Source organism: Gymnoscopelus braueri, assembly GCF_963280865.1.
Source record: "Gymnoscopelus braueri genome assembly, chromosome: 19".
Classification (NCBI taxonomy): domain Eukaryota; kingdom Metazoa; phylum Chordata; class Actinopteri; order Myctophiformes; family Myctophidae; genus Gymnoscopelus; species Gymnoscopelus braueri.
The window spans coordinates 605,001-620,000 of record NC_137621.1 but is presented as its reverse complement, the minus strand read 5'-3'; the positions used below and the strand labels follow the sequence as shown (position 1 = coordinate 620,000).

The window sequence follows — 15,000 nt, the reverse complement described above, 5'->3', positions numbered from 1 at the left end:
ATGAATGATGAGTCACCTATATAAACCACAACATGGTGCTGTGTGTTAAAAGCAGCCTATATGTTGTTTATGAATGAATGATGAGTCACCTATATAAACCACAACATGGTGCTGTGTGCTAAAAGCAGCCTATATGTTGTTTATGAATGAATGATGAGTCACCTATATAAACCACAACATGGTGCTGTGTGGTTAAAGCAGCCTATATGTTGTTTATGAATGAATGATGAGTCACCTATATAAACCACAACATGGTGCTGTGTGTTAAAAGCAGCCTATATGTTGTTTATGAATGAATGATGAGTCACCTATATAAACCACAACATGGTGCTGTGTGGTTAAAGCAGCCTATATGTTGTTTATGAATGAATGATGAGTCACCTATATAAACCACAACATGGTGCTGTGTGCTAAAAGCAGCCTATATGTTGTTTATGAATGAATTGATGGTTCTGGGGGCGGCAGTGGCTCAGTTCACTCTACCCGGCCACTCAGGGGTCGAGTGGCCGGGTAGAGTGAACTGGAAACCGCAAGGTTCCCAGTTCGATCCCGGGCTGGGGCGCTCCTCCAGAGTTAGTGTGGAAGTGTCCTTGAGCAAGACACTGAACCCATAATTGCTCCCGATGTGCAGGTTGGTGCCTTGCATGGTTTCCTCCTCCATCAGTGTGTGAATGTGTGAATGTGTGTGTGAATGGGTGAATGTGTGTGTGAATGAATGTGTGAATGTGTGTGTGAATGGGTGAATGTAATGCACAATCTATGTAAAGCACTTTGGATAAAAGCGCTATATAATATAAATGCACCATTTACCATTTATTTACCATTTCTGTCTCCATGCAGCTGAGTCGTATGAATGGAGGAAGCCCCTCCCCCTCCCCCCAGCCCCCGCCCCACCCCCCCCACCCCAGCGGGGGCGTGTCGGGCCGCGTGGCCGCGGTGTGTCCTTACATCCAACTTCCTGCAGGGGGCAGCAGAACCCTCCCCATAGACCCTCCATGTAAAACCATCAGCACCGCTATGACTCACTCCAGGTCAAACTCAGGTCAGTGATGATTCATTATTATAGACTTATAGTTATTATTATAAAATATGTTTATTATGATGTTTATTCTGCCTCCAGTGGCTCCGACTGAGTTCTAATTTCCTGTCCTTCTATTTCCTCTTCCTGTCTGTTACTTCCTCTTCTCCTTCCCTTACGTGTCATTGGTGGTGGTGATGTCACTTCCTGTTTATTACTGTTGTGATTGTGAATGTTTGTGATGTCACGTTTGATGACATCGATTGTGATGTCACGTGTGATGACATCGTTTGTGATGTCACGTGTGATGACATCGTTGTGATGTCACGCTTGTTGTTCTTTTTGTGATGTCGTATTTTGGTCGCTGATGTCGTGGTTTCTGATTGGCTGCCGGCGTAATTGTGGGTGTGGCCTCTGCAGAGGTGGAGGGTTGTGTCAGGAAGCCTCCCAGCCAATGGAAAGTGTCAGATTTAGACATCATCCTGACAGAGACCAATGAGAAGAGACCTAAAAAAACCTGTGAGTCTGTAGGAGGCGCTAGAGATACTAGTTAGTATTTAATCTCATAACACTATAGGGGGCGCTAGAGTTACTAGTTAGTTGTTCATCTCATAACACTATATGGGGCGCTAGAGTTACTAGTTAGTAGTTCATCTCATAACACTATAGGGGGCGCTAGAGAGACAGTCTAACCTTGTGGTGAGACAGCGCCGCTACTCGAGGTCTGTTAGAACGATGAACTGCATCTCTATGTAAAATACCGTCATTTCACTTATTAACTACTGAGGCTGTAGCGATTTCTTTTGTGTTCTAATAAACTGTCCCATTTCTTTAATTTATCCTTTTTAACTCTCTCAGTGCCACACAACGAGATATCCCGAGTTTTTGAATGCCCTCAGTGCCAGAACGAAAAATCCAGAGTAAAATAATAATAATAATAATAATTGTATTTATTTATTTATTTGTTTGGAGAAAAAAAATTCAGAACCCAAGATATCATTATCTGAAGATTTTTAGCTCCATCCACTCCTTGTTTAACTTATAACTGAAAAAGAATGTATCTAGCTTCCTAAGCACTTTTTTTTTACTTAAAAAAATAAAATAAAAAATTGCTGGCACAGTATGAACAATAGAAAGGAACTGTAGAAAGGAGGTGTAGTTCTAGACTCTATATAACATTCAGGAGGTGTAGTTCTAGACTCTATATAACATTCAGGAGGTGTAGTTCTAGACTCTATATAACATTCAGGAGGTGTAGTTCCAGACTCTATATAACATTCAGGAGGTGTAGTTCTAGACTCTATATAACATTCAGGAGGTGTAGTTCCAGACTCTATATAACATTCAGGAGGTGTAGTTCTAGACTCTATATAACATTCAGGAGGTGTAGTTCCAGACTCTATATAACATTCAGGAGGTGTAGTTCTAGACTCTATATAACATTCAGGAGGTGTAGTTCCAGACTCTATATAACATTCAGGAGGTGTAGTTCCAGACTCTATATAACATTCAGGAGGTATAACATTCAGGAGGTGTAGTTCCAGACTCTATATAACATTCAGGAGGTGTAGTTCCAGACTCTATATAACATTCAGGAGGTGTAGTTCCAGACTCTATATAACAGGAGGTGTAGTTCTAGACTCTATATAACAGGAGGTGTAGTTCTAGACTCTATATAACAGGAGGTGTAGTTCTAGACTCTATATAACAGGAGGTGTAGTTCTAGACTCTATATAACAGGAGGTGAACATGAAGGTTCCAGACTAGGAGACAAACTGTCTCTAAAGACAAGCTGTAAGTCTGAAGGAGTCTGACCCCTGACCCCCAGACTGAAATGTTTAAAGTGTCATGATGAGAGTAAATTAACGTTTATTTTAATGTGAGGATGAGTGCATGTTGAGTCCATCATCCCCACATGTAACATTACATGTTACACACATGTAACACACATGTAACATTACATGTTACACACATGTAACACACATGTAAACACATGTAAAACACATGTAACATTACATGTTACACACATGTTACACACATGTTACACATATGTAACACATATGTAACAGTGTGCATTGATGAGCTCACAGTTCATCCATCATGTGTACAGCTAGCATGAACCTTCTGAACACTAAACTACTGTTTAACACAGAGTTTAGACTAAATGACTGAACAATAAACTACTGTTTAACACAGAGTTTAGACTAAATGACTGCTAGTCTCCCTGCTTCACTGTCATGTTGGTTGATTTCAGTGTTTATTCTTAAATACATGTGTTTTGTACAACTTCAACTCTCAAACAACTCTTACATCTGTCCTCCCCTGTTGTTAGACATGTTATTACGTGTACGGACTGGCCTACAAGTGGGCGTGCCTTCAGATCAGGAAGCAGGCCGCGCTTTACCCAATCAAATGTAGTGGGCGGGATTTACTGTCTGCTCTCGCTTCCCACTGAAAACAAACCGAAACTCATTTAACAATAGCGTCCTCGGAGCAGACAAAACCACGGAAAGATTTACATTTTAACTTGCTCTTTCATCATAGAAACAAGTGGGCTTATAACTAAAACCATCCATGTTCTCTGGGAGAAGTGGTGTTAGTGTTCCTTCAGTGTAAAGCAAAGCAAAGCAAAGTTTGTTGTTTACCCAGGGTGTTGGACTAAGTTAACACTTATTTACAGCCAGGCCCTGCATGGAAGCCTATTCAGCGGTGATTCATGATTGATGTGATGAATTGGGGAATCGAACTAGGGACCTTCCGGTATCAAGGCCGCCCCTCTAACCACTAGGCCACCGCTGCCACAAAAGAAATGTGTAGAAATATTGTTAGTGGGAATGAAAACCGGAAGTGGAGCGCTGAGGGCAGACCAAAAACCCCGGTTTCCTAGCGCACGGGTGCTCCATTTAGCTCCCCCAGAGCCAAGTGAAAGAGTAAAAAACAGCAGAGGGCGCTGTTTTTCCTTTTTATTTGGCGATGGGTTCCCAGATTGCCAATGTACAAGCTCACAATGCATCACGATGTGACACGTTGTGGGCTTGTAGATCTGTTATTGTCACTGTCGTACAATGAAGAATCAAATAGATCTTCAGTGGTTAAGAGGCAGAGCTACTGTCAGAGCTTTATAAGTTAATTGGTTAATTTACACTTTACACCACAAGGTGAAGTCAACCATTGGTGCTTTGAACAGGCTCTATGCAAAACACTCTATAGTAATGATTACTATCACAATATAGAGCTATTTAACACTGTTACTGCACAAACACTGTATAGTAATGATTATTATCACAATATAGAGCTATTTAACACTGTTACTGAACAAACACTCTATAGTAATGATCATTATCACAATATAGAGCTATTTAACACTGTTACTGAACAAACACTCTATAGTAATGATTATTATCACAATATAGAGCTATTTAACACTGTTAATGAACAAACACTCTATAGTAATGATTATTATCTCAATATAGAGCTATTTAACATTGTTACTGAACAAACACTCTATAGTAATGATTATTATCACAATATAGAGCTATTTAACACTGTTACTGAACAAACACTCTATAGTAATGATTACTATCACAATATAGAGCTATTTAACATTGTTACTGAACAAACACTATAGTAATGATTACTATCATAATACAGAGCTATTTAACACTGTTACTGAACAAACACTCTATAGTAATGATTATTATCACAATATAGAGCTATTTAACACTGTTACTGAACAAACACTCTATAGTAATGATTATTATCACAATATAGAGCTATTTAACACTGTTACTGAACAAACACTCTATAGTAATGATTACTATCACAATATAGAGCTATTTCACACTGTTACTGAACAAACACTATAGTAATGATTACTATCATAATATAGAGCTATTTAACTCTCTCAGTGCCAAGAGTATTTTCATAAAGTACTCCCCCAGTGCCAGCAATTTGCGTTTTTTTTTATTTTGTAATTTTTCATTCAAATAAATGATCTGATTGGGTTTTTAAACCCATAATACAGTTCTACCAGTAGAGAGCAACAAATCAACACATTGATGATCTCGCTGGCTCACTCGCCCCCTCCCAAACAGGCTCACGTCACATCCGGTCATAACCGGATGTTGACATTTTTGACAATCGTTGATCGGGCTAAATTAGGATGTGATACACGACTACGATGACTGATCGTCACCCAGACCAAAGAGAGTAGACGTGAACCTCTCCGTTTGTTTTTTATACCGTGTGAAAAACCGTGACTTTCCCTATTCTGGCCGAAAATGACCGCTGGAAAAAAATGAGAACCGGAAACGGAATCTGCGTCATGAAACCGGAACCCAATGAGTCTGAAGGAGTCAGGAAGCGAAAGTGATCATGAAAAATAAACAGAATTGCGCGACCACAGTCAAAAGTAAAAACTCTGAACAAAAAAAAAAATGAACAAACACTCTTCTATAGTAATGATTATTATCACAATATAGAGCTATTTAACACTGTTACTGAACAAACACTCTATAGCAATGATTACTATCACAATATAGAGCTATTTAACACTGTTACTGAACAAACACTCTATAGTAATGATTACTATCACAATATAGAGCTATTTAACACTGTTACTGAACAAACACTCTATAGTAATGATTAATATCACAATATAGAGCTATTTAACACTGTAACTGAACAAACACTCTATAGTAATGATTACTATCACAATATAGAGCTATTTAACATTGTTACTGAACAAACACTATAGTAATGATTACTATCATAATACAGAGCTATTTAACACTGTTACTGAACAAACACTCTATAGTAATGATTATTATCACAATATAGAGCTATTTAACACTGTTACTGAACAAACACTCTATAGTAATGATTATTATCACAATATAGAGCTATTTAACACTGTTACTGAACAAACACTCTATAGTAATGATTACTATCACAATATAGAGCTATTTCACACTGTTACTGAACAAACACTATAGTAATGATTACTATCATAATATAGAGCTATTTAACTCTCTCAGTGCCAAGAGTATTTTCATAAAGTACTCCCCCAGTGCCAGCAATTTGCGTTTTTTTTTATTTTGTAATTTTTCATTCAAATAAATGATCTGATTGGGTTTTTAAACCCATAATACAGTTCTACCAGTAGAGAGCAACAAATCGACACATTGATGATCTCGCTGGCTCACTCGCCCCCTCCCAAACAGGCTCACGTCACATCCGGTCATAACCGGATGTTGACATTTTTGACAATCGTTGATCGGGCTAAATTAGGATGTGATACACGACTACGATGACTGATCGTCACCCAGACCAAAGAGAGTAGACGTGAACCTCTCCGTTTGTTTTTTATACCGTGTGAAAAACCGTGACTTTCCCTATTCTGGCCGAAAATGACCGCTGGAAAAAAATTAGAACCGGAAACGGAATCTGCGTCATGAAACCGGAACCCAATGAGTCTGAAGGAGTCAGGAAGCGAAAGTGATCATGAAAAATAAACAGAATAGCGCGACCACAGTCAAAAGTAAAAACTCTGAACAAAAAAAAAAATGAACAAACACTCTATAGTAATGATTATTATCACAATATAGAGCTATTTAACACTGTTACTGAACAAACACTCTATAGCAATGATTACTATCACAATATAGAGCTATTTAACACTGTTACTGAACAAACACTCTATAGTAATGATTACTATCACAATATAGAGCTATTTAACACTGTTACTGAACAAACACTCTATAGTAATGATTAATATCACAATATAGAGCTATTTAACACTGTAACTGAACAAACACTCTATAGTAATGATTACTATCACAATATAGAGCTATTTAACATTGTTACTGAACAAACACTATAGTAATGATTACTATCATAATACAGAGCTATTTAACACTGTTACTGAACAAACACTCTATAGTAATGATTATTATCACAATATAGAGCTATTTAACACTGTTACTGAACAAACACTCTATAGTAATGATTATTATCACAATATAGAGCTATTTAACACTGTTACTGAACAAACACTCTATAGTAATGATTACTATCACAATATAGAGCTATTTCACACTGTTACTGAACAAACACTATAGTAATGATTACTATCATAATATAGAGCTATTTAACTCTCTCAGTGCCAAGAGTATTTTCATAAAGTACTCCCCCAGTGCCAGCAATTTGCGTTTTTTTTTATTTTGTAATTTTTCATTCAAATAAATGATCTGATTGGGTTTTTAAACCCATAATACAGTTCTACCAGTAGAGAGCAACAAATCGACACATTGATGATCTCGCTGGCTCACTCGCCCCCTCCCAAACAGGCTCACGTCACATCCGGTCATAACCGGATGTTGACATTTTTGACAATCGTTGATCGGGCTAAATTAGGATTTGATACACGACTACGATGACTGATCGTCACCCAGACCAAAGAGAGTAGACGTGAACCTCTCCGTTTGTTTTTTATACCGTGTGAAAAACCGTGACTTTCCCTATTCTGGCCGAAAATGACCGCTGGAAAAAAATTAGAACCGGAAACGGAATCTGCGTCATGAAACCGGAACCCAATGAGTCTGAAGGAGTCAGGAAGCGAAAGTGATCATGAAAAATAAACAGAATAGCGCGACCACAGTCAAAAGTAAAAACTCTGAACAAAAAAAAAAATGAACAAACACTCTATAGTAATGATTATTATCACAATATAGAGCTATTTAACACTGTTACTGAACAAACACTCTATAGCAATGATTACTATCACAATATAGAGCTATTTAACACTGTTACTGAACAAACACTCTATAGTAATGATTACTATCACAATATAGAGCTATTTAACACTGTTACTGAACAAACACTCTATAGTAATGATTAATATCACAATATAGAGCTATTTAACACTGTAACTGAACAAACACTCTATAGTAATGATTACTATCACAATATAGAGCTATTTAACACTGTTACTGAACAAACACTCTATAGCAATGATTACTATCACAATATATATCTATTTAACACTGTTACTGAACAAACACTATAGCAATGATTACTATCAAAATCTAGAGCTATTTAACACTGTTACTGAACAAACACTCTATAGTAATGATTACTATCACAATATAGAGCTATTTAACACTGTTACTGAACAAACACTCTATAGCAATGATTACTATCACAATATAGAGCTATTTAACACTGTTACTGAACAAACACTCTATAGTAATGATTACTATCACAATATAGAGCTATTTAACACTGTTACTGAACAAACACTCTATAGCAATGATTACTATAGATCTATTTAACACTGTTACTGAACAAACACTATAGCAATGATTACTATCACAATATAGAGCTATTTAACACTGTTACTGAACAAACACTCTATAGTAATGATTACTATCACAATATAGATCTATTTAACACTGTTACTGAACAAACACTCTATAGTAATGATTACTATCAAAATATAGAGCTATTTAACACTGTTACTGAACAAACACTATAGCAATGATTACTATCACAATATAGAGCTATTTAACACTGTTACCGAACAAACACTCTATAGTAATGATTACTATCACAATATAGAGCTATTTAACACTGTTACTGAACAAACACTCTATAGCAATGATTACTATAGATCTATTTAACACTGTTACTGAACAAACACTATAGCAATGATTACTATCACAATATAGAGCTATTTAACACTGTTACTGAACAAACACTCTATAGTAATGATTACTATCACAATATAGATCTATTTAACACTGTTACTGAACAAACACTCTATAGTAATGACTACTATCAAAATATAGAGCTATTTAACACTGTTACTGAACAAACACTCTATAGTAATGATTACTATCACAATATAGAGCTATTTAACACTGTTACTGAACAAACACTCTATAGTAATGATTACTATCACAATATAGAGCTATTTAACACTGTTACTGAACAGACTATTTAGCACTTATTTGAACAAAACTGGACTCAAACTAAACTACATAGAAATGCATCATGGGTCATTTAGAGGTCATTCCATAGCTTGGGAAATGTGCTTGATTTTTGATGTAATGGGAAGTTATTCATTATTATTATTATTATTATGAATAACTTGAGTGAATTATTACGAATTCATTTTTACCGTTTTTAAAAACCCTATTTTTTCAATAGGGCTTTAAATGATGAATTCATGAAGTGTTTTTTTGTAAGTTTGTGTCTGGAACGGGTTTTGAACCATTGGTTCTCAAAGTGTGGTCCGGGGACCCGTAGGGGTCCTTGAGGGGGTTCCAGGGGGTCACCATGATTAACCACTTTAACTCCGATATACATCGGCTATTTGAAAATAGCAGATCTACAAGCTTGCAACACATTGACGTGTTGCAAGCTTGTAGATCGGCTATTTTCAAAAAACCTTGAAAAAACTTTGAATGTTTTTGAAACTTTTTGAACCTCTGGCACAAAGAGCAGCCATTGGTTGAGCTTTTCTTCTAACCTCTAAGCCGGCATGATGTCATTTCCTGTCCCTCATGATGTCATTTCCTGTCCCTGTCCTTTTAACCTGCGTTGAAATGCATGATGTCACTAAATACTCTATCCTTTGTCCCGCCCTCTTTGTCTTTTTGTCTCTTTAAGGTTATTATAGATTTATTTATTTTTCGTATGTTTTCAATTTCAGTTTAAGTTCATTCACTTTTAAGCATTAGTGATGGATTAGTTACCAATTATATGAAGGTAAGATATAATATAATATTATAATGAGCATTAATGAGGACCAATTATATGAAGATAAGATATAATATAATATTATAATGAGCATTAGGGAGGACCAATTATATGAAGATAAGATATAATATAATATTATAATGAGCATTAATGAGGACCAATTATATGAAGTTAAGATATAATATAATATTATAATGAGCATTAGGGAGGACCAATTATATGAAGATAAGATATAATATAATATTATAATGAGCATTAATGAGGACCAATTATATGAAGATAAGATATAATATAATATTATAATGAGCATTAGTGAGGACCAATTATATGAAGATAAGATATAATATAATATTATAATGAGCATTAATGAGGACCAATTATATGAAGATAAGATATAATATAATATTATAATGAGCATTAGTGAGGACCAATTATATGAAGATAAGATATAATATAATATTATAATGAGCATTAATGAGGACCAATTATATGAAGATAAGATATAATATTATATTATAATGAGCATTAATGAGGACCAATTATATGAAGATAAGGTTGAAAAAAGGCTTAGTTTTCACAGTTAAATATTTTCTTTTCTTTACGATTTAAGTTTTAATTTTATAAACACATATAGTTTGTTTTTATTTAACTAAATGTTTTTAGTTTTCAGTTTTTATTTAACTATAATAACCTTGTCTCTTTATTTCCTTTAATGTCTTTTTATTTAACCCTTTATTTCTTGTCCCTTAAAAAAAATGGCCACACCCACTTTCCTCCGTCTTCAGCCAATGAAGCATCGTGGCCGAGTATCAGTAGGAGCCAATCAGAATGGAGAACTGCCAGTCCAGAACAGGTGCGGTTTTATGATAATTATCATTATCATTATTATTATCATTATTATTATTATTATTATTATTATTATCATTATCATTATCATTATCATTATCATTATCATTATCATCATCATTATCATTATCATTATTATCATTATTATTATTATCATTATTATTATTATCATTATTATCATTATTATCATTATTATTATTATTATCATTATTATTATTATCATTATCATTATCATTATTATTATTATTATCATTATTATTATCATTATTATTATTATTATTATTATTACCCTTATCATTATTATCATTATCATTATCATTATCATCATTATCATTATTATTATTATTATTATTATTATTACACTTATTATTATTATTATTATTATTATTATTATCATTATCATTATCATTATCATTATCATTATTATTATATATATATTATATGACGTGACCTAAGATAGATGACCCTATGGGATTCTCAATAGAAACCAAGGGGGAATCAGCGCCCTCTAGAGGCAGTGATGTCACACATAAGAAACTGATCACCCTGCAGCAATGTGACTTTTCACTATGAATTGAGTACATGGACCCCATTAGAAACAAAACATTAGGTTTCATTTAGTTGACCTTGTATTTAAACTGTACTTTAAATAAATAAACCACAGAGTCACCAGGCTGAAATGTAACTCAATATCATAAATAAAGCACAGAGTCACCAGGCTGAAATGTAACTCAATATCATAAATAAACCACAGAGTCACCAGGCTGTAATGTAACTCAATATCATAAATAAAGCACACAGAGTCACCAGGCTGAAATGTAACTCAATATCATAAATAAAGCACACAGAATCACCAGGCTGAAATGTAACACCTTTTTTGGGTGTAATTGAGGTCATAAAACCCCCCAAAATGTTTTTTTTTTTTTTAAGTGAAAATGAATGTCATAGAACCTTTAAACTTTAGTTAAACTTATAGAGTGACACATTACTTTACCTGGGTTACATATTCTGATAGTTGTACTTATAATAATAATCCTGTTTAGTGTTTCATAAGCGTAGATGCAGCGTGTAGTGATGCCTCTGATCAACACACGTTGAAAGGCTAGGATCAAGATACCAAGGATTGGACAGTGATGTCACTGCTTTGCAACACGGAAGTAGCACGGACGTACACCATTATGTTAGAAGCTGGTTATAAAGATACCGAGGATTCGTCAGTGATGTCACTGACATGTGAAAAGGAAAAAAAGAAAATACAGGATCTTTGTAAAATAATTGATAAAGAGTTTTCAGTCATTTGCTACTGCATTGAAAAGAGGATAAGAGAAAACACAGAAAATACCGGATTTGTGTATTTAAAAAACGATTTGTCTGTAAAATGGTATATTGTGAAGCTAGTATTAGGGGGCGGCCATAGCTGAGTGGTTAGTGAGCCCGCCTAGGGAACCAGCTGGCCCTGGTTGCCCCAGGTTCGATTCCAGGCTATCCCAGCATATGTGCCGATGATATGAAATTTGTCCCTGAGCAAGACTCTTAACCCCAATTGCTCACAGGTTCTCATTGGAAACAAGACCGCAAGGACTTTCATGAACGACCTGTTAAAAGGAATTATCCTTATCCTTATTGTGATTGGTATGGTGAGCTGAGTGAATCGTTACATGTCTAGTATTAACTCATTCATTGACGTATAATCCGTCCAATCCGTCTAAGCTCAGTGAAAGCCCCGTGATTACCAACCATCAGAGGATCAATCAAACTAAAGATACATATTCTGTGACTATTTAAAAAGCTCTCTCTCTCTCTCTCTCTCTCTCTCTCTCTCTCTCTCTCTGTAGCTCCACCATGGGTATGGTACCTACCCCAGTGCCAGCCATCAACCAGCTGGTCTCCACTGCTCCACCAGTTCTCTGCCACGCTGTGGTGCTGCTGGCATGTTGGGCTGGCACCGCGCCAACCCCTCTTCATCATCACCACCATCATCATCATCACAACAACAACGACTTCCTGTTCCTCCTAAAGGTAATAAAGTATCACTTTCAACAGGTAATAAAGTAACAGGTAATAAAGTGGGGCCTGCCGCCGCAAAGGCCCGGTCGGTCACCCCTGTTTTTTTTCATGGGTGCTGGCAGCACCTCCAGCAGCAGCTGGTCGGCCGACCTCAAGGCTCTGGGTGGAGAGCCAACCCATTTAGAATTTTATAAACAAACATTAAAATCTTAAAATCAATTCAGAAGCGGACAGGGAGCCAATGGAGCGAGGCCAAGATTGGAGTGATATGGTCGGAAAAAAAACACGTCAACCACGACAATGGCAGAGAATGAGTTAACAGACAGACTCATCCTCTCTCTCTCTCTCTCTCCTCCAGGTGGTCCAGGCTCCTCCCAGCCCTCTCCTCTGTCCCAGCCCCCCCAGACAGACAGAGCGGACCCCCCCCCGGCCGTGGCGGTCCGTCCGTACGTCCCGGAGCGTCCGGAGCACCCGTCCTCCAGACCTCAGTCCCCCAGGAAGGGTCCTGCTACCATGAACAGCAGCTCCATCTACAGCATGTACCTTCAGCAACCCCCCAACAAACACCTGCAACAAGCCCCCAACAAACACCTGCAACAAGCCCCCAACAAACACCTGCAACAACCCCCTAACAAACACCTGCAGCAAGCCCCCAACAAACACCTGCAACAACCCCCCAATAAGAACTATGGATCTCTGAGCAACAGGAGCACTGTTAAAGCAGGTAGGCCTACACACACTTACTTGCTTGCTTACTTGTTTAAGGTAGTCCATCGTGACCGATGATGACTTCTGCTGCTATTAGTGGGTCCTTCAATGACTGTATAATCCAATGTGAGATGCACACTGTCTGCCACAGACAGGGCAAATGAAAACTTGACCTGATGGGGCAGGTGCAGACTTGGTTAACTTCCTTCTCTGACTTTTTGCCAGTCGATGTCAGATGTCAGAGTCCATGCCAGGAGGAGCGATCTACAGCGGCATCCTCAAGGGAAGGGGGCTTGATTCCACACTTCTTTAGTTGGTCTTAAGTTGGTCCTTCAGCTTCTTTTTCTGTCCAATTGCAGAGCGTTGGCCTAGGTTCCTCAGTGTTGTTGTGAGTCTGTTGCTGTGTTGTTGTGAGCCTGTTGTTGTTGTTGTGTTGTTGTGTGCCTGTTGTTGTGTTGTTGTGTTGTTGTGAGCCTGTTGTTGTTGTGTTGTTGTGAGCCTGTTGTTGTGTTGTTGTGTTGTTGTGAGCCTCAGCCTGCTGTCTGATGGACAGGTTTGTTATGTGTGCCACTACGGCAATAGCAACGGCTGCATCTCTGAGGAACCTAGTGGGAATTGCATCATGGCCTGTGGCCTTGTTTGGCTCTGAGTTTTAACAGCAAGTCCTCAGCTGTAACAGGGGAGATCTTAAAACTGTCCTCTACAACGCCAAGATATGTGTAGAAGATGTGCTGTTCACCATACAGGCCTGAGTGAGAGGGCCATTTGTCCACCAGTGTGGAAGCTATGGTTGTGAAGAAACCATTTAGACAGTTTGCCACGTTCAGTTTGTTCAGAAATGAGCGAGACGTTTAACTTGATGTTGAGGTTTGTAATTTTTGCTGTGAGCCTGTTGTTGTGTTGTTGTGAGTGTGTTGTTGTGAGTCTGTTGTTATGAGTCTGTTGTTATGAGTCTGTTGTTGTGTTGTTGTTGTGAGCCTGTTGTTGTGTTGTTATGAGTCTGTTGTTGTGTTGTTGTTGTGAGCCTGTTGTTGTGTTGTTATGAGTCTGTTGTTGTTGTGTTGTTGTTGTGAGCCTGTTGTTGTGTTGTTATGAGTCTGTTGTTGTGTTGTTGTTGTGAGCCTGTTGTTGTGTTGTTATGAGTCTGTTGTTGTGTTGTTGTGAGTGTGTTGTTATGAGTCTGTTGTTGTGTTGTTGTTGTGAGCCTGTTGCTGTGTTGTTGTGAGCCTGTTGTTGTGTTGTTGTGAGCCTGTTGCTGTGTTGTTGTGAGCCTGTTGTTGTGTTGTTGTGAGCCTGTTGTTGTGTTGTTGTGAGCCTGTTGTTGTGAGTCTGTTGTTGTGTTGTTGTTGTGAGCCTGTTGTTGTGTTGTTATGAGCCTGTTGCTGTGTTGTTGTGAGCCTGTTGTTGTGTTGTTGTGAGCCTGTTGTTGTGAGTCTGTTGTTGTGAGCCTGTTGTTGTGAGCCTGTTGTTGTGAGCCTGTTGTTGTGTTGTTGTGAGCCTGTTGTTGTGTTGTTGTGAGTCTGTTGTTGTGAGTCTGTTGTTGTGAGCCTGTTGTTGTGAGCCTGTTGTTGTGTTGTTGTGAGCCTGTTGTTGTGAGCCTGTTGTTGTGAGCCTGTTGTTGTGAGCCTGTTGTTGTGTTGTTGTGAGCCTGTTGTTGTGAG

The 15,000-nt window shown here is 37.4% G+C and overlaps 2 protein-coding genes across 2 annotated transcripts in view; both read left to right on the top strand.

The window, feature by feature from the left end:
* The window catches only part of LOC308074135 (apoptosis-stimulating of p53 protein 1-like), a 168,162-nt gene that overhangs the window by 130,961 nt on the left and 22,201 nt on the right, over positions 1–15,000 (top strand).
* The window catches only part of LOC308075087 (apoptosis-stimulating of p53 protein 1-like), a gene marked incomplete at its 3' end in the record, with an annotated part of 45,409 nt that overhangs the window by 26,335 nt on the left and 4,074 nt on the right, over positions 1–15,000 (top strand). The window contains exons 8-10 of the mRNA XM_080414704.1: positions 10,564–10,631; positions 12,528–12,643; positions 12,990–13,355. Coding sequence (XP_080270830.1) covers positions 10,564–10,631; positions 12,528–12,643; positions 12,990–13,355 — 550 coding nt within the window. The remainder of the gene's footprint in view (positions 1–10,563; positions 10,632–12,527; positions 12,644–12,989; positions 13,356–15,000) is intronic.